We start from the raw sequence: 22,515 nt of genomic DNA, 5'->3' as shown, positions 1-22,515 counted from the left end.
TCTTCCTCCACCCACCACATGAGGCTGGTCAAACTTAGCAAGACGGAAAGTCTCCGAAGAGATACGGGGCCCGGGCAGAACCATGCTCAGAGCTCCGATGGCTACCGGGAGAACCGCCGCCGCCGTTCGCCGGGAGTCCATTATTATCGCCCCAGTTCTCCTTGCGCTACCACTCAAACGCAGCGTGGAGCTATTGCGCATAACAGGAAAAGAGCATGAAGAGCGCATGCGCAGCTATGGCCCTACTAACTCCCAGTCTTTCCTAGTATCCTGCCAACGGCCGTCGTGTATCATTGAATTATAAAAAAGTTACCGCAAAACCAACAAAGAGTCTTCTGGCACTTTAAGCCTAACAAATGTATTACGGCAAAAGTTTTCGTAGACGACATCTCACTTTACTAAAATAGACCACCATATTCTGTATTGAGATAATAGTTCTTGATTCGGAATGAGAAGCTATTCCGTGGGGCGGAAATGAGACCTTTCCAAGGAGTCAATGGAGAAATCGAAGATTTTAGAGAAGCTGTGATAGTGCAGCAGGTATTTTCACAGACTGCAAAAGACACCGGTGAAAATAGGTAATTCTGCTCTTTCTAACTCTTTGTCAACATCTAATATTAGCCCTACCAATATAAATGCAAATGCTTCCTATTACCCCAACACTGCAGATTGGAGAGGGCTGTTTAAGACAATCTTGCAGATTAATTCATTCTAAAATTAATACTGCAGGTGATGCTGACAGAGCAGGGCACAAAAGCCTGCAGTGTTGTTCGTTGCAGCGACCTTTACAACGCAGGTTGGGGATCAGACTGTGAGAAAAACTTAGAACAATTCTTCACTGTATTCTACTGTAAATATTCGAGGTCGGAGGTGGGGCTGCGGCTGACTTGGATTTCCACTCAAAAGAGAAAATGCCTGCCTACTTCAATTCCTCTTAGCTAAATTCAGTTACATGCAGAAGCCTCCCGTCCCACCGACTGGCCTGCAAATGGGTAGCACGTTTAAATGTTTTGTGGATTCAGAAAAATGTTTAATACAAAACAACACCCGAGTTTGAAAGAGCAGGAACTCTTTGCTGCCACCTTTTGTTTCTGGGTAGACAAGCTACTGCCCAATTGAAGGTTACACTCGGAATTTCTCAATTTCTTTAAGGACAGCTCTCGCTTCCACCTAGGGGTAGGGGAAAAATAAAAATCAGGAATTAAAGAGATGCAGCTTTGTAACCCATCCTCTGTGACCAGTCCACAAGTGTGTTTAGTTTGTTTACAAAATTTCCCTTCTTCCCCACCTAGGATTGTCAGGTTTCCGGTTTTCATCCAGAGATTTTTGGGGTCCTCTCTGGGTGAGTCACCTTAATCTCTAAACTCTCAACTTTCATTTAAAAAATAAATTAAGTTTCTAGGTGGTCTGGTTCAAGAGATATACACCAAAACATCAGCTGCCCCTCCCTGCAACTTCTGTAAAATGAGTTGGTAGCTGGCTGCTCTAACCCCACCCTACCAGGTTTCTAGTCAATAAGTGAAGTCAGGGTTGTGATTAGGGTTGCCAGGTTCATGGCCTGAGACCAATCCTGTATCTTTAGGAGAAAAGAAAGTCAGCCAAGTGCATGTGTTCTTGCAACTCTGTAATGGGAAAAACCACAAAGTGGAATTCTCCCTTCCCCCTGCACAACTTTTAAAGATACAGAAGACCTCTTGGAGGCTGGGCCTGGCAACCAAGAGGTCTTCTGTATCTTTAAAAGTTGTGCAGGGGGAAGGGAGAATTGTTGGAAGTGGGGCAAGAGCAACTCCTGTTTTGTTCCTTTGTTTGTGCTCCAGAAGGGAGATAGAGTTAGGGTCCTCCAGATGGATAGGCTTGTTTACCTTTACCTGTGATGCTCTGACTGACTTCCTTCTGTAGCTAGATTGTTATGTCTTTAGGGAAGCTTACCTGCCCCTCCTCCTTCCGCCCTTTCCACTCCTTTGTCCTCCGACTGTCCAGGAGAGAGGAGACATCTCTTTGTCTCTGCTCTCTCCAAGCCATGAGGCTAACTCCCGTACCTGGGTGTTACGCCTCCAACTTAGTTAGTTAGTTAGAACTATGTTTGCTTTTCTATCTGCTATGTATTTCTATAAATAAAGTAGCTTTTCTTACTTTACTAAGTCTCAAGTCTCAGTGATGCTGATGCAGGGTAAAAGCCTGCTTTCTTAGGCAAACACACACACATGCTGGCACACTCACTTTCAACATCTGCTGTTACTCTGCTGCTGTTGTGTTGCTTTAAACGAAATTAAGCACACAAATTACACACAGTGCAACAAGAATTCCACCTTCTGGTTTTTCCCATTACAGAGTTGCAAGAACACCTACACTTGGCTGACTTTCTCTTCTCCTAAAGATACAGGATCAGTCTCAGGCCATGGACCCGGCAACCCTAGTTGTGATTGACAAGGCAGTAGCTAGACCCCATATCAAGGTCAAACTGTTTTTTCTTCCTGTTTATCTGAAAATCTCATAAAATGACTTAGTAAATAGCTTTCAGTCTTTTTCTCTCTTTTGTGCAGGAGTCAAACAAGTTTAAATTTTCCTCGGCTGTTGAAGAGGGCAGTGTTTTCAAAACCTTCCCAATACTCGCTTTTCTGGGAGTAAAGCTGCAATGCTAATCCTATATACTGGGAGTAAACCCCATTGAATTTAATAGGACTTACTTTTGAGTAGACGTGGTTAGGATTGTGCTGTACATTAATGGGACTTTTGAGTTAACATAGCAAAGGATTATGTTTGTGTTGTAAACCTTTCTCTCTCCTTCCAATCCTATTTTTAAAAGCAAGTAGGCAGCGCTTACTTAGGTATCACTGCTTTTATTTTGTAGGAAGCTGATACTAGTTTTTTTAAATGTTCTGCAGTCACCAACTGGTTTTGACAATAAACTATTACATGGGGTGTATATATTTTTAACAGTCCTCCGGGCATCCTGGTGAGTTGGTACCCGGAGGAGGGCCTTGGATACTGAACGAAGTGAGCGGGTAGGTTCATAGCGGGAGAGGCGTTCCACAAGGTATTGCGGTCCCACACCGTGTAAACTTGAACAGGAGATCCTCAAAAAGGCCATCAACAAACCACTTATATGGTGGCGATACATTGACGACATCTTTATGGTCTGGACGAATGGTAAAGAGAGTTTGGAACAATTTAAAAATTACATCAACTCTATCCATCCCTCTATTAAGTTTACATTTAATAGTACAAATGACAATCCGCACATCCCTTTTCTGGATGTCCTTCTCACCAAAGAAAACAACAAAATAGCCACTGATCTCTACAGCAAACCCACTGATGCCCACACCTATTTAAACTGGAAATCCTGCCATCCTAGGCATATAAAGAAGAACATTGTGTATAGCTTAGCTCTGTGAATCAAACTTATTTGCAATACTGAAGATAAATACCAGAGAAGGATCAGTGAACTTAAGAACACCTTCTTCGAAGAGGATATCCTCCACATATTATGAATTGCAACATCCACCGAGCCTCCATTCTGTCCAGAGAAAACCTCCATCATACTGAGGTGTCAAAGAGCAGAGAGCAACGGATTCCATTTGTGGTAGATTTCCATCCAGCATCTCCTAACTATCACCGAGCAGTCAAGGAGAGCTACCCATTGCTGGCAAACTCTGAACTTCTTACCAGAGCCATCAGCAAGCCTCCTGTTATAGCATTTTGCCAACCTCCTAATTTGCGCAGACTGTTGGTGAGAGCTGTGCTTAAGTCACCTATCACCAATCCAGGGTCTCATCCTTGTCACTCCAAACGCTGTATCACCTGTGTGTACCTCAGGGAGACAGCCACTTTTCCAAGCACTAGGACAGGCAGGACATACTTCATCAAACAGAACATCGCCTGCAGGTCCTGCAATATAGTTTACATCATCGAGTGCAAAAGACCAAGATGTCATATCCAATACGTAGGAAAGACCACAACTGACCTACGCACGTGCTTCAGGAACCACAAGTCGGCAATCTTGACAACAAAAGTGGAGCAACCAGTTGCAAAGCATTTTAACATCGAGGGTCACAGCCTGTTGGACTTTTCCATTACAGCGATAGAGATGCCAGCAGATCCAGCAGCATTGACCAAAAGGGAGAACTCTTGGATTTACTCTCTGGACACATTGGCACCACATGGCCTGAACCTGGAGGACAGTACCACCACTACTTAGCTTCTGCAAATGAAGCCCCTCTGAGCATTCCATCCTCAAAGCTCTATAACTACCACCTTGGTAACAGCATTTGTATGTTAGCAGCTGATGAAGGCGGAAGCTGAAACGTTTTGTTAATATAATAAAAACCTCTGTTTGGTTAATCACAATTACGTTCCAACAACACTGTGAGGTAGGGTTGCTGACTGGAAACCAAGGCAGCTCACAATAATAAATCCCTTTAAAATCCAATAACCATAAAAACAAATATAAACAGTTGCAATACAGCTTAAAGAGGCATGAGTCTGAATTTTGCTTTGGGCAAGTGACATTCCTTATCATTTGAGTGTCCTGTGCACGCTTCCCTGTTTGAGTAAGGCCCATTCAATACATTGGGACTTGCTTCTGAGTAAACATGCATAACATTGCACTACAATATCTTTATAGGTTGTGTAAATAATAAATACCTTTGACAGTCATGCTTATATAAATATTTCTTCATACTATGTCCCAATAAGTATCCGATTTCACACTATGGTTGTACATTATTTCCTCTACATTTTAAGTGTGCCATTCTTCCTTGGATGGTCATAGTTCCCCTCTGTTGTTTTCATCTTGAGGGGCAGATTAGGCTGAGAGATGGTGAGTAGCCCATGGTCACCCAGTAAACGTTATAGCTCATTTCCATTTAAAAAAATTAATTAAAATGATTTACATGCAGGCAAAGTTTATTAAGTAGATTCACACAATACGTTTCAAGCACATTCAACTCACATTTAAAGCACATGGCTTCCCCTAAAGAATCCTGGGAAGTGTAGTTTCCCCGTCACAATTATAGTTCCCACCACCCTTAAGAAACGGCAGTTCCCATGATTCTGTGGTGTGATTCATGTACTTCAAATGTGCATTGAATGTGCTTTAAATGTAATGATGTGGATCTGCCCAAGGTATGATGTGCATTCAGTAGTGAATTGAAAAGAACAATTTTAAAAGATACTTTTTTAAACAGGGAAAGGGCTGTAGCTCAATGGTAGGGCATATGTTTTGCATGCAAAGGTCCAAAATTCAATTTCTGGAAAAGACTATTGCCTTGAATCCTGGAGAGCCAATGCTAGTCCATGTCATCAGTACTGAGCTAGATGGTACCAAATGGCCTGAGTTGGTATAAGGCAGATTCCTTTGTTCCTAAAAATGGAAAGAGACCCAAGGGCCACAGCGACTCTAAAATTTATTTATGTATTTTATTTACAACATATATACACCACTTTATTGTAAAAAAAAAACTGAGTGATTTACAGAACGAATTAAAACAATAAAATTATTGGCAAAAACAGTTAAAGACAGGTATTTAAAAAGAATAAAACCAACAATGAGTTAAAAACAAAAAACACAATAGCTTCTACATGCCTGGTTAGATAAAAAAAATGTTTTTAGCAGGTGCTGAAAAGAGTACAATGAAGGTGTCTGCCTAATGTCAATAAGCAGGGAGTTCCAAAGCGTAGGTGCTGCCACTTTACAGGACTGATTTCTTACAAGAGCAGAACAAGTACTATGTGGCACCCATAACATGGAAAGCACACCTTGATCTTGGCCTGGTAGCAAATCAGCAACCAGTGCAGATTTCAGAGCAGAGGTATTATGTGCTGATAGGATCTCACTCATGTCAGCAATTGTGCCACAGTATTCTACACTAACTGCAGCCCCCGGGTCAGGTTGTGCTGCATGAGGATTTCTGTGACCTTGGCTGAATCCTGTTTGGTTGTGGGATGCTAAGTCTGCCTTGTTGTGGTTAGTATGGTATTACATTTAGGAAATCATCACTGTCTTTTGTTTTTTGTTTTCTGTTTGCATTTCACTTACCTTTAACCTCACTCCCTTACAGCCACAGAAGCAACAACAGTGGTTGCATGCGCTCAGCTCAACCCCCTTAAACCCACTGATGATGCGCCTTGTTGGTTGCATGACACTTTGTTTCTTGCCCAACAGTGGTAAAAGAGAATTCACATACAGGGCAGCGTGGCTGTTGTTCTCAAGCTGCTGCCTGTGAAGGCAGATGAAACTATGTGTGTTTCCTCTCTGTCAATTATTATTCACTGCAATTGGGTTGGTTGCCAAAGTGAGTTTATAGCAGCCCACAGGGTAGACAGAAAAGAGAAGCGAATCTTCTTACTCTTACTCATATTTCAGACCTCTTTCTGAAGTGAAGGGTCAAATCTGCAAATAAATTTGGAGCAGCCATGTTAAAAGGTAGGGGCAGGGCATTCCAGGCTTGGATATGGATATCTTTGCAGAGGATTCCTAGTCAAGCTTTACCAACATCACATTCCAAACTATATCTACTCAGAAGTAAGCAGAGCTTGGAAAAGTTACTTTTTTGAACTACAACTCCCATCAGCCCAATCCAGTGGCCATGCTGGCTGGGGCTGATGGGAGTTGTAGTTCAAAAAAGTAACTTTTCCAAGCTCTGGAAGTAAGTCCTGGAGTTCTGTGGGGCTTAGTCCCTTAGTAAGTATGTTTAGAATTGCAGTCTTCTGGGGGTTCCATCTTTACTCCTGAGTGCTCCCATCTAACATCTCCACAACACTAGGCTCCTTTCTTTTTTCAGTGGCCTTCTGGTGACTGGCCTGGCCTGGCCTAAGGGCACTTAAACCCTTTTTCCAGAAGCAAGTTGGCTAGATTAAATGTTCCCTACGCAGGTTCCAACTTTTGGCTAATATTTCTATATTTCCAATCAGAGAAATGTATTTGTTTGAATTGTATGCACCAAGCAACTGTGGTTGATGCTTAATGTATCATGCTTAATGACATCACTCAGGCCCGCCCCCATGACATCACTAGGGCCTGCCCCTGAAATCTCATGGTGTGGGATGCTTCTGACCTGGCAACCCTACCCAGCACAGAGCCAACCATCACATACATGGGCAAAAATGTGGGAGGGGGAATGGAGACGAGAGAAACCAGGAGTCGTCTCATTCTCCTCCCCACTGTACCTGTGAGAGCTCCACAAGGGTAGATCCACAGCATACATTGAAAGCTTCTGGAAACCTTTGTTTTATTTTAGTTGATGCTATTCACCTTCTTAGAATCTACCTATTCTGACACTGCCCCTCATCTCCTTTTATTACTTTTCAGCCTCTGGGATCCTGCTTTCTTCTCTGTTTGAACTCAGATCAGATAACAGAGGGAGAAGGAAAGGTGAAGCAAGCCAATGGGAATCCAACAGAAGCAAGAGGCATGGAAGGAGATGGAGTTGGAACCACCCACACAGGAAATAGCAGGGCCAAGTTTTTCTGTCTCCTTTTTTTTTGGAATATACCTGTATGAGAAAATACAGATTAAGGGAGGAAAAAGTGTGGGAAGGCAGTGATTGGAGAATGTTGTATGGACAACAGAAAATTAATGGACATACAAGAAGCCTACTGTGTGTTTAACAGATTAGTTTGAAGTAAGCATAGACAGCTTTGGAGAGTACCTGCAGCCCCCACTGCCAAGCCTAAGCCTAAGGGGGTTTCTCACACAACCAAGAACTTGAAATCATGTGTAAGGCTACTAGGCTGATTCCCTTCACAATTCCTCATCCAGCCCCCCATGTGGCTGCAATGGAGGAGCATTGGCCATGCATGATTAATGTACCATCATGTTCCGTGATCTCCTCCTGAGGGCCCGTGACACAACAAAGGGGAGGAATACCATCTCAAGAAAAGAGGGGCAAGGGAGGTGGTTTCTGCTGAGCTTGAAAAAAAAATCAATTTGCTTCCCCATCTCAAATCTGTCACGCTCAAGCACTAAGGCACTGGGTACAGCCAGGCTCTATATCCTAACCCCAACCATCTACCACTACTAGGCTCCATTCCTGTCACACCAGCTTCTACCTTCTATCTGCCAGGTACCACCCTTTAGCTCCTATGCTGTCCCCAAGCCCCAGGAAGACAAGCAATCCTAGATAATGGGAGGGTAGAAGAAACAGTAACGGGCCAGTTTAGAAGACAGAAATGCAGTGGGCTTCTGATCCCTTCTATTGCCAGTTTTAGGGAGCTCCTCACTAGATACTAGAAACAACTCTCTGCCCTCTCTCAGCAGTTTCCAACAACAGAGCAGGCAAAAATGAACTAGCTGCTGGTGAACCATCCTACCCAAGTAACAGCCTGTGTTTGGCTTGGTGGAGCAAACATTGTATACTATAAATCAAATGTTTTAAGAACAGCAACAATGTCTACCCCCCCCCCCGGTTGAGTTTAATTTAGGTTGGATTACACAGGGTAGTTACAGAAATGCAGAAACTCAGATATATAGATGCAAGGAAGATTCAGCAGCCAGTAGCTAAACTATCAAATTCACCCAAGAGGTAGTGATGGCAACCAGCTCGGATGACTTGAAAAGAGGGTTAGACAAATTCATGGACAATAATGCTATCAGCCACAATGGCTTTCTTTCTCCGCTGTCAGAGGCCTCTAAATATCAGTTGCTGGGATTCACAAGTGGGGAGAATGCTGATATACTCAGATCCTGTTTGTGGGTTTCTCTCAGGGATCTGGCTGGCCACTGTGAGAACACAATGCTGGCCTAGATGGGCCTTTGGCCCGCTCCCAGTGCTCTTAAGTGCTTGTCATGATCACTGCGGTCCCTCTGGCCAGCATCACTAACTCCTTCCTTCCACTCTTTGAGCTAGGACGGAGAGTGTCATACCTATAGTTGACCTATATGAATGAGGCCCTCCGAACACTTGTGACATGCTAGAGAACAGGCACAAGTCCCAGCCCTCCTCTTGACCTGCTTCATATCATTATGGGATTTGGAGGTTGAAATGGATGATTTCTACGAATCCCCTTTCCAGCCTCTGATTTGGGATCTGCAAACGGAGAAACTTGCCCTACTGGTGAGACTAGTTCCATTCATAAGTTTATGGATGCAGCTAAGTCTGTCAAGTACACCCATTAACAAGGGTAAGAACTGGCCAGGAGAGGAATGTTGACAGTAAGATCTCTTTCAGGAGAGAGGCCCTTTTCCCACCCCACCCCAATCACCTGGTGGGGGCCCACTCATGCTGGAGCCAGGAAGTGGTTAGTATTAGAGCAAGGAAAGGCTGGGAACTTAAAAAAGGGAAACTCACTTGCTCTGTGTCTGAAGGGACCCCAAAGGTATGGGCCTTGGGGAGCAAGATCTGATGGACTATTAATGTGGAGAATCATCCATCTTATGCTCAGACTGTGAATATGTGTAAATAAATAATATAAAGTCTCTGTTGACCTGCTTTCCACAGGAAACCAAGCCTTGAGTAAACAACGGCACCCCTGGAAGTCTTGTACCGCTTGGCAATTGGGGTAGAATGCAACAATATTAATAGGGTGCTGTAATAGCAGGCAAGATGTGGGGCTAATGCCCTAAATAACAGAATTGAAACCCGTCTGCGGAAGGCAAACTTCCAAGGCAGACCACTGAAAAGTAACAGCCTGAAGGTGCCTGTCTGTATCTGCCCTGCTCACAGCCCAGCCAGGGGAACAGTGCCAAACTCAGTCTGAGCATCCAGTCCTTAGTAAGTTGTAATCAGCAAACGTAAGCAGAAATCATAAAGGAGTCATTGCCACACAATGGGAAGCAAGAAACTCCAAGCCAGTGTGCAGGCAGATGGGGAGAGAAAGATGTCAGGCTACTAAAAAGAGCATGTAGAAAGGATGTGCATCTAATGCCTCAGACTTCTTGACCTTCCTTCTATTTCAAACCTGGAGAAATGTAACTGCAAATAGACTTTGATGTGTCACACTAACAGCATGTCTAGGGTGAAGATGCATCCCAGAATATCACTGTTTTTACCGGCAGTGACTGATAAGAAAGAGGGTGTATGCACAAGGCTATTGCTATCTGCCACAGAAAGGCATCTGATGTGGAGAATAAAGCTTATAAACAAATTCTATCAAGAATGGAAGGAAAGAGACCAGCTATCATTAAAATTGATTTTTATTTGATTTATTTAGTTAAAAATATGATTGCATTATTGAAAAATTTAAAGACTTCCCAAGAAACCACAGAGGGGATGTCATCTAGTCACTGCAGACCCAGCCAAGATGCTGAAAAGCTGAATAAATGGTGGTCCCTGCCAAGCCAAGGAGTGCAACTGAACCAATGGCTCCTCGGTTTCGTTTCTTGGGATCTGTAAGGAAAAGGAGAGGTTCACATGACTTGCTTTTGGTATAAGCAGCAAGGTGATCAGCTGACACTCCAGCTTCATTTGTTGCAAAGAGCCTTTCTTTTCAGCTGTCCAACCAAAGCTAAGAAATTTTCAAAGGGTGCTGGATGGAAAGATTGCAGGCACCTCTCAGTGCAACAAGACCCCAGTCATTTGCAGTATACTGCAATCTACGTAGGACAAACTTCTTCTTAACTGTAGTTCTCCCCATGTGGCTCTCACACATGAGGTTGTAATAATTATGTATGTGGCTTGACATAATACTTTTACAATCCAAGACACATGCTATCAAACAGGCTTCAGGACAAAATGTTAAGAGGCTTCAGCAGCCAAAAATCAAGAGGAGACAAATTCATGAAACCACAATTTCTGCTTTATAATACAGCCATGAGAGTAGCCCTATACTATAGCCAGCATGGATTTTTCATATTCCACTGTGTTAAATTGAAAATACCCCCATACCATTATGCTGTTTCCCATAAGCTCATTTCAAAACAAACTCTTATAAAACTTATAGTCCTGAACTCAGAAACGCTTGCTTAACAACTCTTAAGTTTTCATGGTGATGCGCAAAACACTCAGAGAGAATCAAGAGTTCAAAGTCTAAAGTGAGTAAAATAATCCAGACCTTTGGACTTTTTTCTGTTGGTGGTCTCATAATTTGTTGAAATTTATTAAAAATCAGCCATGTTCGCAGAGTACCTGTAATCCTATTACTGACCTTGCCCCATACCCAGGCCTTCATCTTCTGCAGTTTAAAAGTTACAAAATGCATGGCTGATTTTTAGTTAATTTAAGAAAATTAATATTGGAGTCTATGATAGTGAAGGCATGCTCAGTAAGAACCAACTGTCAGTGTTCTAAAAGCCAGACTGATAGCTGTTTGACTTGCTAACCAAGGGGCCACATCTATGCCAGGCATTTATTCCACTTTACATGGACGTGGCTTCCCCCAAAGAATCCTGGGAAGTATAGTTTGTGAAGGGTGCTGAGAATTGTTAGGAGACTCCTATTCCCCTGATAGAGCTCCAGTGGCCAGAGTGGTTTAAGTCAGTCCCTCTTCCCAGAGAATTCTGAGGATTGTAGCTCTGTGAGGGAAATAGGGCATCTCCTAACAACTCTGAACACCCTTCACAAATTATACTTCCCAGGAGGCTTTGGGGGAAGCCATGACTGTTTACAGCTGAATAAATGCCTGGTGTGGATGTGCCCAGGGACAGCTGTGGTTTAAATTTGGGTGGGAGACTACGTATTTCCATTTTGGAAAACAAAACAATGTCCCTCTGCCCAGTGCCCACCCAATCTCCTCCCTCCCCCAGGTCAGTTTCACCTATCCTAAGCATTATTGCACAGAAGTAAATCCCACTGAACTCAATAAGCATGTAAATAATCAAATCTGCCCTCCCCTCCTGCTCCCTCCTGTCACCTTCCTCTTGCTCCTCCCCTCCCCCTTCCTGCCTCTCCCCCTCTCCCTCCCTTCCCCTCTCCTCCCTCTCTTCTGCCTCCATGGTCAGTTTCATCTATTGTAAGTATAATTGCACAGGAATAAATTCCACTAAACTCAATAAGCATGCAAACGATCAATCCATTCTTAGCAAACTTGCACAGGATCCCATTTCTTATCTCCTGTATTAAAAAGAGAAATTAGCTAAAAGGCAAAAAAAACCCCTACCCTTGCTGTTTAAGAATGTACATAGAGCCAACAGATATGTAGATCAAACTTTAAAAAGCAGGGAGATTGGGATAGCTATATTGAATGCACCAGGGGAGCAGGAGACCTGACCTCCTCTCTGAGATATTACACGGCGCTACAAATTTGTAAAAATGCAGACACAATTTGGGTTGGTCTTTCACAGTCCAATCCACTTCCTGTGTAGCTTGGAAGAATTTAGTAGCGTGCCTCTGATCATATGGTGAGCGATGGCAACACCTGCAATCAGGACTGCATCTCCAAAGATGGAGAATTATATTTTTTGTATGTTTGTTGGTGTTCTTACTTTACAACTTTCCTGTGTTACTACTGTTTCTACAGAGAATCTAACCTAGAAAATTATATTTCACTCATTATTCAAAGCCTTTTTATTGGTCAGTGCCATATGATGGTGAAGACAGGCTTTTGTTTCAAACTGGAGGTTATATTCTATTTCTATTTTGGGTGCTTAACAGTTGAATCTGAAACTGCAGCTTTGATGTAAAATCAGACTGATTACAATAAGTTGCTACTTCAGCAATTACTCTAGCTGTTGGAAAAAACAATCTTGGCCTGCCTAAGATGCATGTGTTCAGCCTGCTCTGCTTAAACCACTCCACTTAAAGGGTGGGCATGGTCAATTAAAAACATAGAGCACACCTAGAAATTTGCTAAAATATATTTCACCTCCCACTGTTTTATCTTGTGCAAACTGAGACACTCCTCATGTTCACTGGAGACTATTCTGCAGAATAGTGCCATTATTCCACAATTGTTGGATTTTTTTAGGGTAAATTATGCAAAGTGTTGGTATACTTCACATATTTACAGAAACAGAAGCAATAAAATTAATTTACTATAGGAAACTTCACTAAATTTCATAGTGAATCAAACATATTTAAAGTGACTAACTGAACTATATCAATTGTGTTATTAACTGTGTTATTATTGTTGCGTTTTCCTTGCTAAAACAAGATCAGCACAGCACGCATCTTGTTTCTGTTATTTAGGCTGACTGCAGGTGTTGCCACCACTCACCATATGCTCAGAGGTACGTTTGCAAATTCTTCCAAGCTACACAGGAAATGGATTGGACTATGAAAGTCTGCATTTTTACAAATTTGTAGCTAATACAATATCTCAGAGAGGAGTTCAGGTCTCCTGCTCCCCTGGTGCATTCACTATAGCTGCCAAATTTCCTTGCTTTTAAAGTTTGATAGAAATACCTGTTGGCTATAGGTACGTTCTTAAACCACAAGGGTGGGTTCCCCTCCCCATTAGCGAATTAGGTATTGGTCCCTGAAGGATTGCCCCTTTCCACTCCTTCCATAGGTTACACAAACTACGTGCTTCTCCTCTTACAAGTGACCAGAAAACTTAGTCAGGTTCTCATACTCCATCATTACCTGGGCACTGAAGTAACTTCAGTATGCGCTCAAGAGAACATACAGGAGTTACTTTTGATGAGACAGAGGGGGATGGAGTAAAGCCATTGCATAACCAGTTTCTTAGTTTTCTTCTACACATAACTTCCTACTCTTTCTTGGGGTGAGGGGAGCCTAAGATAGAGACCATTCCTCTCGACTTCCAGCTGCTTGCTCTAGTTCCCAGCTCTTGCACACTGCATAGAAGGGCAGTAGAGTTCAGAGACAGACCCAACTTGGATCCAAGGAAATGGGTCCAACAGCAGCAGCTCTCCACATAATGAGCACATAATTACCAGCCGAAAACCTACCTCCTGTGTAATAGCCATAAGCATAAAACATTCTTCCAATGATCCATGCTATACCAAGTCCCGTAGTGACACGCTGGAAAAAAGCAGAAATAGTTACTGCACGTTGAGAAGACGGGTGCTGATACGATCATGCAGTGGAGAAGAGAAGAATTATTCATTTCTCTTCCCCCCCCCCGCCCCAATCTATATGAAACTGTTGGGAGACATCACTAGTATTTTGGAATAAGGGGTCATCAGTATGCTGATGAAATTCAGCTTTATTTCGCTATACCATTTGAATTGGGAGTGGCTGTGCAAGCCCTGGAACAGTGCCTGGATTTAGTGGTGAACAGAACGAGAGCCAATAAACTGAGTTTGAATCCTGGGAATTTTGGATAGGGATAACCTGACCACTGCAGTTCATGTATTGGTAACCTCAAGGCTGGATTATTGTAATGTGCTGGACTGCCCTTGGCCTGCTATGGAAGCTCTAGCTAGTGTACAATGCAGTAGCCAGAAGGCCAATGAAGGCTGATGGCATACAACATATAACACTACTGTTAAAGTATTTGCAATGGCTGCCCTTATGCTACTGGGCTAGGTTCAAGATTTTAATTTAAAAGGCCATTGACAACTTAGGTCAAGGATATCTTAAGGACTACTTAAGCCTTTATATACCAGTTCAACCACTGAGATCTGCTGAAGGTATGCTGTTAGCTGTCCCCTGTGTGAATGAGGCCCACCTGGTATCTACAAAAAGTAAGCCTTTAGAGTGTCTGGTCCGCAACGTGAAATCCCCCCCCCCCCCGTAATCTGCCAAACATCTTCAGACGTCTTTAGAAGAATTTCTTGTGTTGACAAGCCTTTTCAGTTAGATCAATTTTATGTGACTGGCCAGTTTCTTATGACATTTTATGTCTTTATATTTTTCCTATGTTTATTTTATTTATTGGGTTTCTTAGTCGCCCATCTGGCTGGCTAACCAGTCACTCAATTATTGTGATTTTATATTTGCAATACACTGCTTAGATGTTTTCTGTACAAGTTACTGTTATATAAGCATTTTTATAAACAAATTTGCTCAAATCCTGCATTACTGCTTCCTATTTCCTCTCTCTCTGAAATTGACACCTGTATTGTTTCCTTAACACTAACACAGAATGTTGATTAATTTTATTGGGCTTAACTTGCCCTGGGTTGACACTGATCCAGTTCACACCACAGTTTGGGAACCCGATTTATATGATTGTCTGAATTCAGCTGTTTTTGTAAGGTGATAGACTCACTTTAACATTGAAATATAATATCTGAAACACATATTCTACATTTCAGGTTCAGATACCAGCTCAATCCCTATACCTATTTTCAAGAGGGCTGGCAAAAACAGCAGACAGATTATACTGAGAATTTCTTCATTGATTATCTGGATGAACATTGTCATACATTCATAAAACCATTCTGCATTTCAAGTATGAACCCCAGCTTAACAGTTGCACCCTGGTTTTAAAGAGGAGAAATATGCAAAGCTAACTGTAATGAGATATCTGAAGTGAGGCCTGTGCTTTGCAAAGTGAAGTGATGCCTTTGGTTTAACTTGCCTATTTGGTTGGTTGGTTTGTTACATAATTATCTGAGCACTGAATCAGAATGAAATTTGGAACACATGTTCAGGTACAATTCTCCATTAGATGTTTGAACACACTGACACAAACCCAAGCCATATTGTTCCAGTCTCTATTAGTTTATAAACTTTTTTGCACTATATTCCTTGTAAGTTTGCATTAGGCTTTAAGCCTAGCACTTAGGTTCTGCATTAACTCTGTATTTCTGTACTTATATTATGTTTGTCTCTTTGCACCTTCCTCCTGGCAAGCCAGAAAGTTTGTAATTCTACATGCCTTGTTAAATCTGCATAGCCACTATGCAAATAGAATCAACAGTGTTAGTATTGATAAGTCTACACTATTTTACACTTTCGTAGTTATGATCTCTTTGTAATGTGCATGTATCCAGAGGCATTCAGTCAGCTGGGCCTCTTGACTAAAGATCTGTTAAGCACTCAAGGAGAGAACAGAAATTGCTTTCCAGCATCGCTGCCATGATAAGATAAGCGCATGGGGGTACATATGAATGTATTTATTTTCTAGGTGAAAGGCCAAGGCCATGAGATGGGATGGCATGCATGAAAGCCAGAATGATGACAGAAGGGAAATGTTTAAGGATCATTTTAGCATCGGTTACAAATAACGGTGATAGCTAAGCCTGAGCCCCTATTCTGTAAAGATAGCCCTCCCTCATGACTGATTATTATTCATTTAAGGCATTTATATACAACTTTTCAGATGGACCTCACAAAGCAGGTTACATGTATGTATTTATAAAAGTATTTATATACTGCTATTCATTAAAAAAATCAAAGCCTCTTACAACATATACAAACATAGAACAAAAAACAAAAAATTAAAATCAGAAATCAATCAATTAACTACTGCAGAAAGATATTGTCTTGGTTGCCTGCATAAGCCTGGCGACATAGACAAGTTTTCAGCAGGCATTTAAGAATTAAAATAGAAGGTGCCTGCTGAATCTCTATCGACAGAGCATTCCACAGGACTGGGCCAATGACACTAAAGGGATATAAGGGTTCAGGCAGTCCCTAAGATAGCCTTGACCTACGTTTTCAGGACTTTCTAAATTAATACAAGGACCTTGACCCTGGCTTGGTAGTGGATGGGTAGCCAATGCAGATTTTTCAACAATGGTGTCACATGTTGTCCGCCATGTGCCCCCATCAGCAGCCTGACAGCTGCATTCTGCAGCCAGGTCTGAACTCAGATTGTAATGGATCTAGGCAATCAGTCTCATACAGGAATGTTTGAAGTTGCTCCACAACCACCTTCTATACCACCTTTGCCCAGAAAGCATTGTTGGCAACTGGTCTAAAGTTATCACACTCCATTGGGTTCAAAGTGGGCTTTTAGAGAAGTGGACACACCACTGCCTGTTTGAGGGCAGCAGGTAACATTTCTTCACACAGAGATGCATTTACTGTGCCCATGACCCAGTCAGTCACCCCACTCAAGCTAGCTTTAATAAGCCAGGAAGGACAAGAATCTAATGAGCAGGTGGATGGTTGCATCACTGCAAGCATCCTGTCCCCATTATCAGGCCACATTAACTGGAACTGATCCTACAACACTGGGTTTGATGTTGTGTTGGACACCTTGGCTGGGACTGCCACAAAAGCTAAATCACTGCGGAGTCAAGCAACTTTGTCCTCGAAGTGTTTAGCCAGCCAGACACAGTTAAGACAATGTGTGCCTCAGAGGTCTACCTCGCTGTTCAGGAGCAACCAACCTCCAGACCGCATGGAACAACTCTGCCAGGCGGCTCGAGAATGCAATGGAGGCAGCAAGGTAAGATCTCTTTGCTGCCCTCACAGCAATGTGATAGGCTCAGTTATGAGCTTGGATGCATGCTCAGTCAACTCTGGAGACAGACGTAGACCACTTATGCTCCAATCCATTTCATCAACCACAGCTCCTCAATATACATGGCGCGAGTTGGGCTCCACAGCACTGGAGAGAGCCCTCAGGAGCAATTTACCCTATGAGACTCGGGCCTCAATAGGATCCCCCAGCACAGTCAGGAATCTACTAGATTCCATCAGACTCTGAAGATGGACCATCCTAACTGATTTCCACCTGTGCAGGGGATAATTGTTGCTGTAAGTCCAAACCTAACCAGGAAGTGGCCTGGCCATGACAGTGGGATAAAATCCACCCCACCTATTTCCAGACCAACCTCCTCCACACATGGAGCAAAGATTAAATCAAGGGTATGTCTTGCTCTGTGTGTTGGACCAATGCTCATTTGAGAGTCCCATGGTTGCTGTGGAGGCCATGAACTCCTAAGCCAGACACAAGGCATCATCAGCATGAAAGTTGAATTCACCCAAAACCACCATTCTGGGTTCCTCCAACACCACACCTGAGACAACCTCAGCTGGCTTAGTCAGGGAGGCTGCTGAGCAGCAGGGTGCATCCCTAACCTGTCTCTTTGGCCCAATAATAGATACAGGGCCTCCAGTTCTGTTCCAAGAGAGAGGGGTTTCCCAATGATGGGAAGTGAGCTCCTATTGACTATAGCAACACTTCCTCCCTTCCTGCCCCACCAGTCTGGGCTGATGTCATACTGAGTCCCCACAGGCGGGGGCAGAGCTGAGTCAGGTCTGACCCGCCCAGCTCCCCCACCCAAGTCTCAGTGATACATGCTGGGTTGGCCCGCTCATCCATGATCAGTATGGTTTTACTACGAACTGACCTGGCATTCAACAGCCAGGCCCTATGGATGGCCCTGGAATGCAAGAACTGAGCCCCAGAGGCCCCAAATTGGTGTGGAAGAAGTATGCAGTGGTAATGGGAGGAGATTGCCCTGGATTGTTTGCTGTATCTATACATTGTTGCCACAACTACTAGCCATCTGGGCATGGGAACAATGGGGCACATATAACTCCCCTCAACCTTAGAAGCAAGGCAGAGAGACTCGCACTACAGCTTCTATCAAGACCGCAGCGCTGCCACCCTTTCTAGTCTCTTGCACACATTATGGCCACCACTGGCCATCGTTGCTCTTGCGCGATTGTGTATGTTTGGTTAAAAATATTGGATATCTAGCCTTCATTACTTGCTTAGCCCTGGGCGACTCATAAGGCCATCCTTCTCCGTGTTAACTGGGCATCTTTTCAATAAATCTTTAAAACTTTATATTGGTGTGATCGTTAGGTCTGCCCTGGCAACGACCCACTCTCTGGCCTGATCAACCCAAGTCAACGTTAATTGATAAAAGCTATTCCCCGTGTCACAACACACAACTACTGTACCAAATTTTAAGGGCCCCCAGAAAGATGCAACACACAATATAGCACCGAGATACCACAATGACGTTTTTATGACATACTTCTCATGAGGTTTGAACTCCTATTCGGTCCCTGCATCCATTTTACTGGCCAGGGGAGCAGATAAGCAACGCAACGTACACTGCAATGCAATACCTGAAGCAAAGGCTGTCAAATAGCTTCATTAGCCAATGCTGCTACAAAATGAATAAATGACAGAGGCTACTACCATTAAAAGCAAACATGAACCCAGTACCAAGTGCAGTCAAGAAGCCAGATTTTAGTCTAGCTATTGCTCTCCTCAAACAGCGCTTCTATATGTGATGTATACTCCATCCACAGTTGAACACGGCACTTCAAGGCAACAGTGTTTATACTGACAAATAAACCAATGAATTTTTGGACACAAATATTTCAGTTTCCCAGACCTGAACTTCCAAAGAATATGCAGTACTTTCCCCAAATAATGGAGTAAACTGAAAGACCAAGGTGGCTATGAACACTGGTAGATGGCCAGCGAGATATGCAAGAATAATAGGTATGCAGAAGGGCAAAACAGCTGTGCAGACACAGAATCCACATTCTAGCAGTCCCACCATGGATTCAGTAAGCTCTGCTTGCTTTTTCTCTAATAAAGATCCTTTTTTCATACTCTGAGATTCAACAAAGAATTAAGCCTCTTGAGAAATACCACATTTTATAGAATGTAGAATCCCTTGATATGGATGATACTGAGCATATCTCCAGAGAAATGGGAGCAGGGAATCAGGTGTCTCGGGATTTGCAGCCATACCCTGACTTTGTGGAGAACAAGTCCTAATGGGCCAAGTGCTAGTTCCCATTGAGCATGCTGGAATCAAAATCAAGTCTCTAATCTTGGTACTTACCGGGTAGAAGGCTCCACCTACTCCAAGAAAGAACAGGAAGGGAGGATACACTTCCAGCCTGAAAATATAGACACAGATGTGTGGGTGGTGCTGTTTTTGTTTTTTTAAAAAAAGGCCTGAATTAGTAGCACTTCCCTCAGGCCATTAACTGGCTCAAACCTGAACATTAGTTACAATGAGATAGTCGAAGGAAGAAGGTATCTTGAGTTTTCAGCTGTCCCTGAGTAACTTTAGCATGTTCAATTATCCCATCCTGTAATGGGAAAACCAAGAATATATAGCCCTATCAGGGTGCTATGGATACAAAGACAAACAATGTGTTCCTTACAGCAGCATCCCCACCCCATCCTCCAGTATGTAAACATATACACATACACAAATTAAGTTCAGGGCAGAATATCAAGGCCTGGTAGAAAGGGGAGAAAGAAGACCAAGGCAGGCACACAGTAAATGTGTAGAGGCCCAAAGCCAGGAACTTCAATATATGATGTGTGTAGATATCCCATGCTCCCTCTTGACAGGGAGTATCAGCATATTTTCTGTTCCAAAAGCTGGGCATTTCCTCAGGATTCTGTAAACCCCTTCCTGACTCTTACATGAGCTCTACGCTCCACAGTGCAACTGCGGCAATGCAGATTCCTAGACCAGCCACGCACCTGCTGCCAGGGCCACACATTTCTCAGACAACTAGCTTTTTATTTGTAGCACTTTTAGAATATGTCTTTCCTCAAGTTTTTATCATGCCTGCAGGCAACACTGCAAGGACTGCTGCATTACAACTGTCAACCTACACCTCACAACCTACACAAAAGTGGCATGCACGCTACTCATTAAAGAATTAAGATCCCAAAAATAAACTCCATGTGGTAGGGACTACTCACGTGTTTTGGTGTGCCCTCTGGATACAGTTGAAGATATGTCCATTTTCAGGGTCTGTACTATACATATTTGGATACTGTTGAGGGAGAGAAATAATAATTAGTAAGTGTCCACATCGCATCAACTAAGGAGTGTAGTAGAGCTGGAGGAGACAGAATGATGTTTGACATACGGCCTACTCCCACCCACCCCACTGTGCACACAGTATGGAGCCACAGGCCACCACTGATTCCATGGGGTGCTACCTTACTGAGCTTATGTTTTACTCTTTGCTGGAAACACACATTTACAAACATATAATGTTAAGTGCATACGTTAAAATTTTCATATTTGAACATGATCCTGCTATGGAAGACTTGGCTGTGTATATTTCTCAGAACATGCAGAGTCTTTTTTTATATAAATGCTTATATTGTTTTCAACAAATACAATCAGCAATTAATAAACTCTCACTCTTGCGAAGCATTACTTGTTTAAAATCTGACTCACAGGGTACATTAGTCCACCTTATTGTGACACATTCCATTCTACAAGTTACACATGCATATAACCTTTCCACATAGATATCTGATCTGAGCAGGGGTCATCTAACTTCTGGGATCTGTTCACATAGCTAAGAAAGGGGAACCAGATTGTATCAAAGCGATCATTTTTGTTTCCCCCCTAAGTACTCTACGATGTTGAGACAAGCGTTCAGATAGTGCCATTTCCCAAAGAGCCTTCCACCATACTGCTAAAATAGGGTAAATTTGAGACCCAGTGTCTTGCTATGATCAGCCTGGCTGCTGCTAATAAGAATTAAAGTAGTTCCTTGTTGATCAGTTTAGGGTTCCGATCGCTTTCCATCATTAGCAATGCTAAACCTGCCTCAGGAATAAGAAGTTGACTCATCATTGCAGACATTTCATCAAATAGTCTTCCCCAAAACTGCTTCACCACATTGCAGTCCCACCACATATGCAAAAATGATCCACATTCCCCACAGCCCCACCAACAGAAAGGGGAAAGGGATTTAGTGATCCTAGACAGTCGGACTGGAGTCCAGTGCCATCTATCTATTGTTTTAATTGAGGCCTCCTGGATCTTGGCAGATACTGTTTTAAATGGGGGTTGAGTCCATATTGCATCCCACCGAACTTCATCAATACTAGTTTCCAGCTACTCTTCCCAAACTTCTCACAAACTTTGTGTACTCCCCATCGTTTCATTGTGTAAATCTTGGATGCTACTTCTTTCTGATGTTGTGTAGAGTTGGAGCACAGAGCATTGAATATTGTTAGAGATCATTGGCCATCTCCTTTTCTATTAATCTGGATGCAGAAGAACAAATTGGTAGAATCTGAAACCAGGTGGCTCTAAGCTCTTGCAGTGCATTACTCAAAGTCTGCTCTGTGATAGGACGACCTCGTACTATAATGACCTTGATACGAAATATACCTTTGGCTTCCCATGTTTCAAACTGGTTATATTTATCTTTGTGATGAAAGCCGGGATGGTCTAATATAGGAGTAAGTGGGGATGATGCACGTCATCTCTTCCAAACTGACATAGTCATCTTGAGGAATGGGTTAGTTAGCTTACAAATCTTTGCCCGAGTGAGCTTCAAAAAAGGTAAGCTCTGATAGTTGCGGAAGATGGAGTGAGTTCTAATTGTACCCGGGGGTAGTCATTACCCCTCTTATAATAGGTAGAAGCTGCTTTAATTGAAAAGGTTCGTAATAAAGTTTTAAAGTCGGCATGCCAAGACCCCCTTTATTGCGGGGTCTGTATAACGTGTTATGTATCAGCCTTCTTGTCTTACCTTATCTTACCCTTTTGCACAAATTTGTTCAATAAACATTGCCATTTAGATAAGTTTTCCTTAGGAATATGTATAGGCAAAGTTTGAAATAGGTAAAGGAATTTTGGGAGAATAGACATCTTAATAGCAGCTATTCTCCCTAACCAAGTCAAGTTCAGATGGCTCCAGCTATTAAACTCCCTCCAGATCAATTTATATAGAGACCCAAAATTCCTATTCCTAAACTATAGTAAATCTTTTGGGATGATGACCCCAAAGTATTTAAATCCACTACAGCAGTGTTTCC

At 42.8% G+C, this 22,515-nt stretch overlaps 2 protein-coding genes and 1 long non-coding RNA gene across 6 annotated transcripts in view; 1 reads left to right on the top strand and 2 right to left on the bottom strand.

Annotated features, from left to right (window-relative positions):
• TEDC1 (tubulin epsilon and delta complex 1) overlaps positions 1-244 on the bottom strand; it is a 40,715-nt gene extending 40,471 nt beyond the window's left edge. Inside the window, exon 1 of one of the 2 annotated variants that reach the window (XM_061584601.1) lies at positions 106-244. In XM_061584601.1, coding sequence (XP_061440585.1) covers positions 106-228 — 123 coding nt within the window. In that variant the 5' untranslated portion in view covers positions 229-244. Of the gene's footprint in view, positions 1-15 lie in introns of both variants that reach the window. The other variant, XM_061584591.1, reaches the window with a different exon arrangement.
• On the top strand, positions 88-10,140 carry LOC133364282 (uncharacterized). 2 transcript variants are annotated; one of them, XR_009757904.1, is made up of 3 exons: positions 114-578; positions 1,293-1,342; positions 7,310-10,140. It is a non-coding gene; the product is annotated as an uncharacterized LOC133364282 (long non-coding RNA). The 2 variants fall into 2 exon arrangements; XR_009757902.1 differs by lacking the exon at positions 1,293-1,342 and having other exon boundaries at positions 88-578.
• The window catches only part of MGST3 (microsomal glutathione S-transferase 3), a 24,925-nt gene continuing 12,524 nt past the window's right edge, over positions 10,115-22,515 (bottom strand). For both annotated transcript variants that reach the window (XM_061584619.1, XM_061584629.1), the window contains exons 4-7: positions 20,431-20,504; positions 19,550-19,607; positions 13,787-13,859; positions 10,115-10,325 (exon numbers count right to left, since the gene is read on the bottom strand). In XM_061584619.1, coding sequence (XP_061440603.1) covers positions 10,216-10,325; positions 13,787-13,859; positions 19,550-19,607; positions 20,431-20,504 — 315 coding nt within the window. In that variant the 3' untranslated portion in view covers positions 10,115-10,215. The remainder of the gene's footprint in view (positions 10,326-13,786; positions 13,860-19,549; positions 19,608-20,430; positions 20,505-22,515) is intronic.

Source organism: Rhineura floridana, chromosome 1 (assembly GCF_030035675.1).
Source record: "Rhineura floridana isolate rRhiFlo1 chromosome 1, rRhiFlo1.hap2, whole genome shotgun sequence".
Lineage (NCBI taxonomy): Eukaryota > Metazoa > Chordata > Lepidosauria > Squamata > Rhineuridae > Rhineura > Rhineura floridana.
The sequence above is the reverse complement of the archived record's forward strand: the minus strand, read 5'-3'. Positions and strand labels throughout refer to the sequence as shown.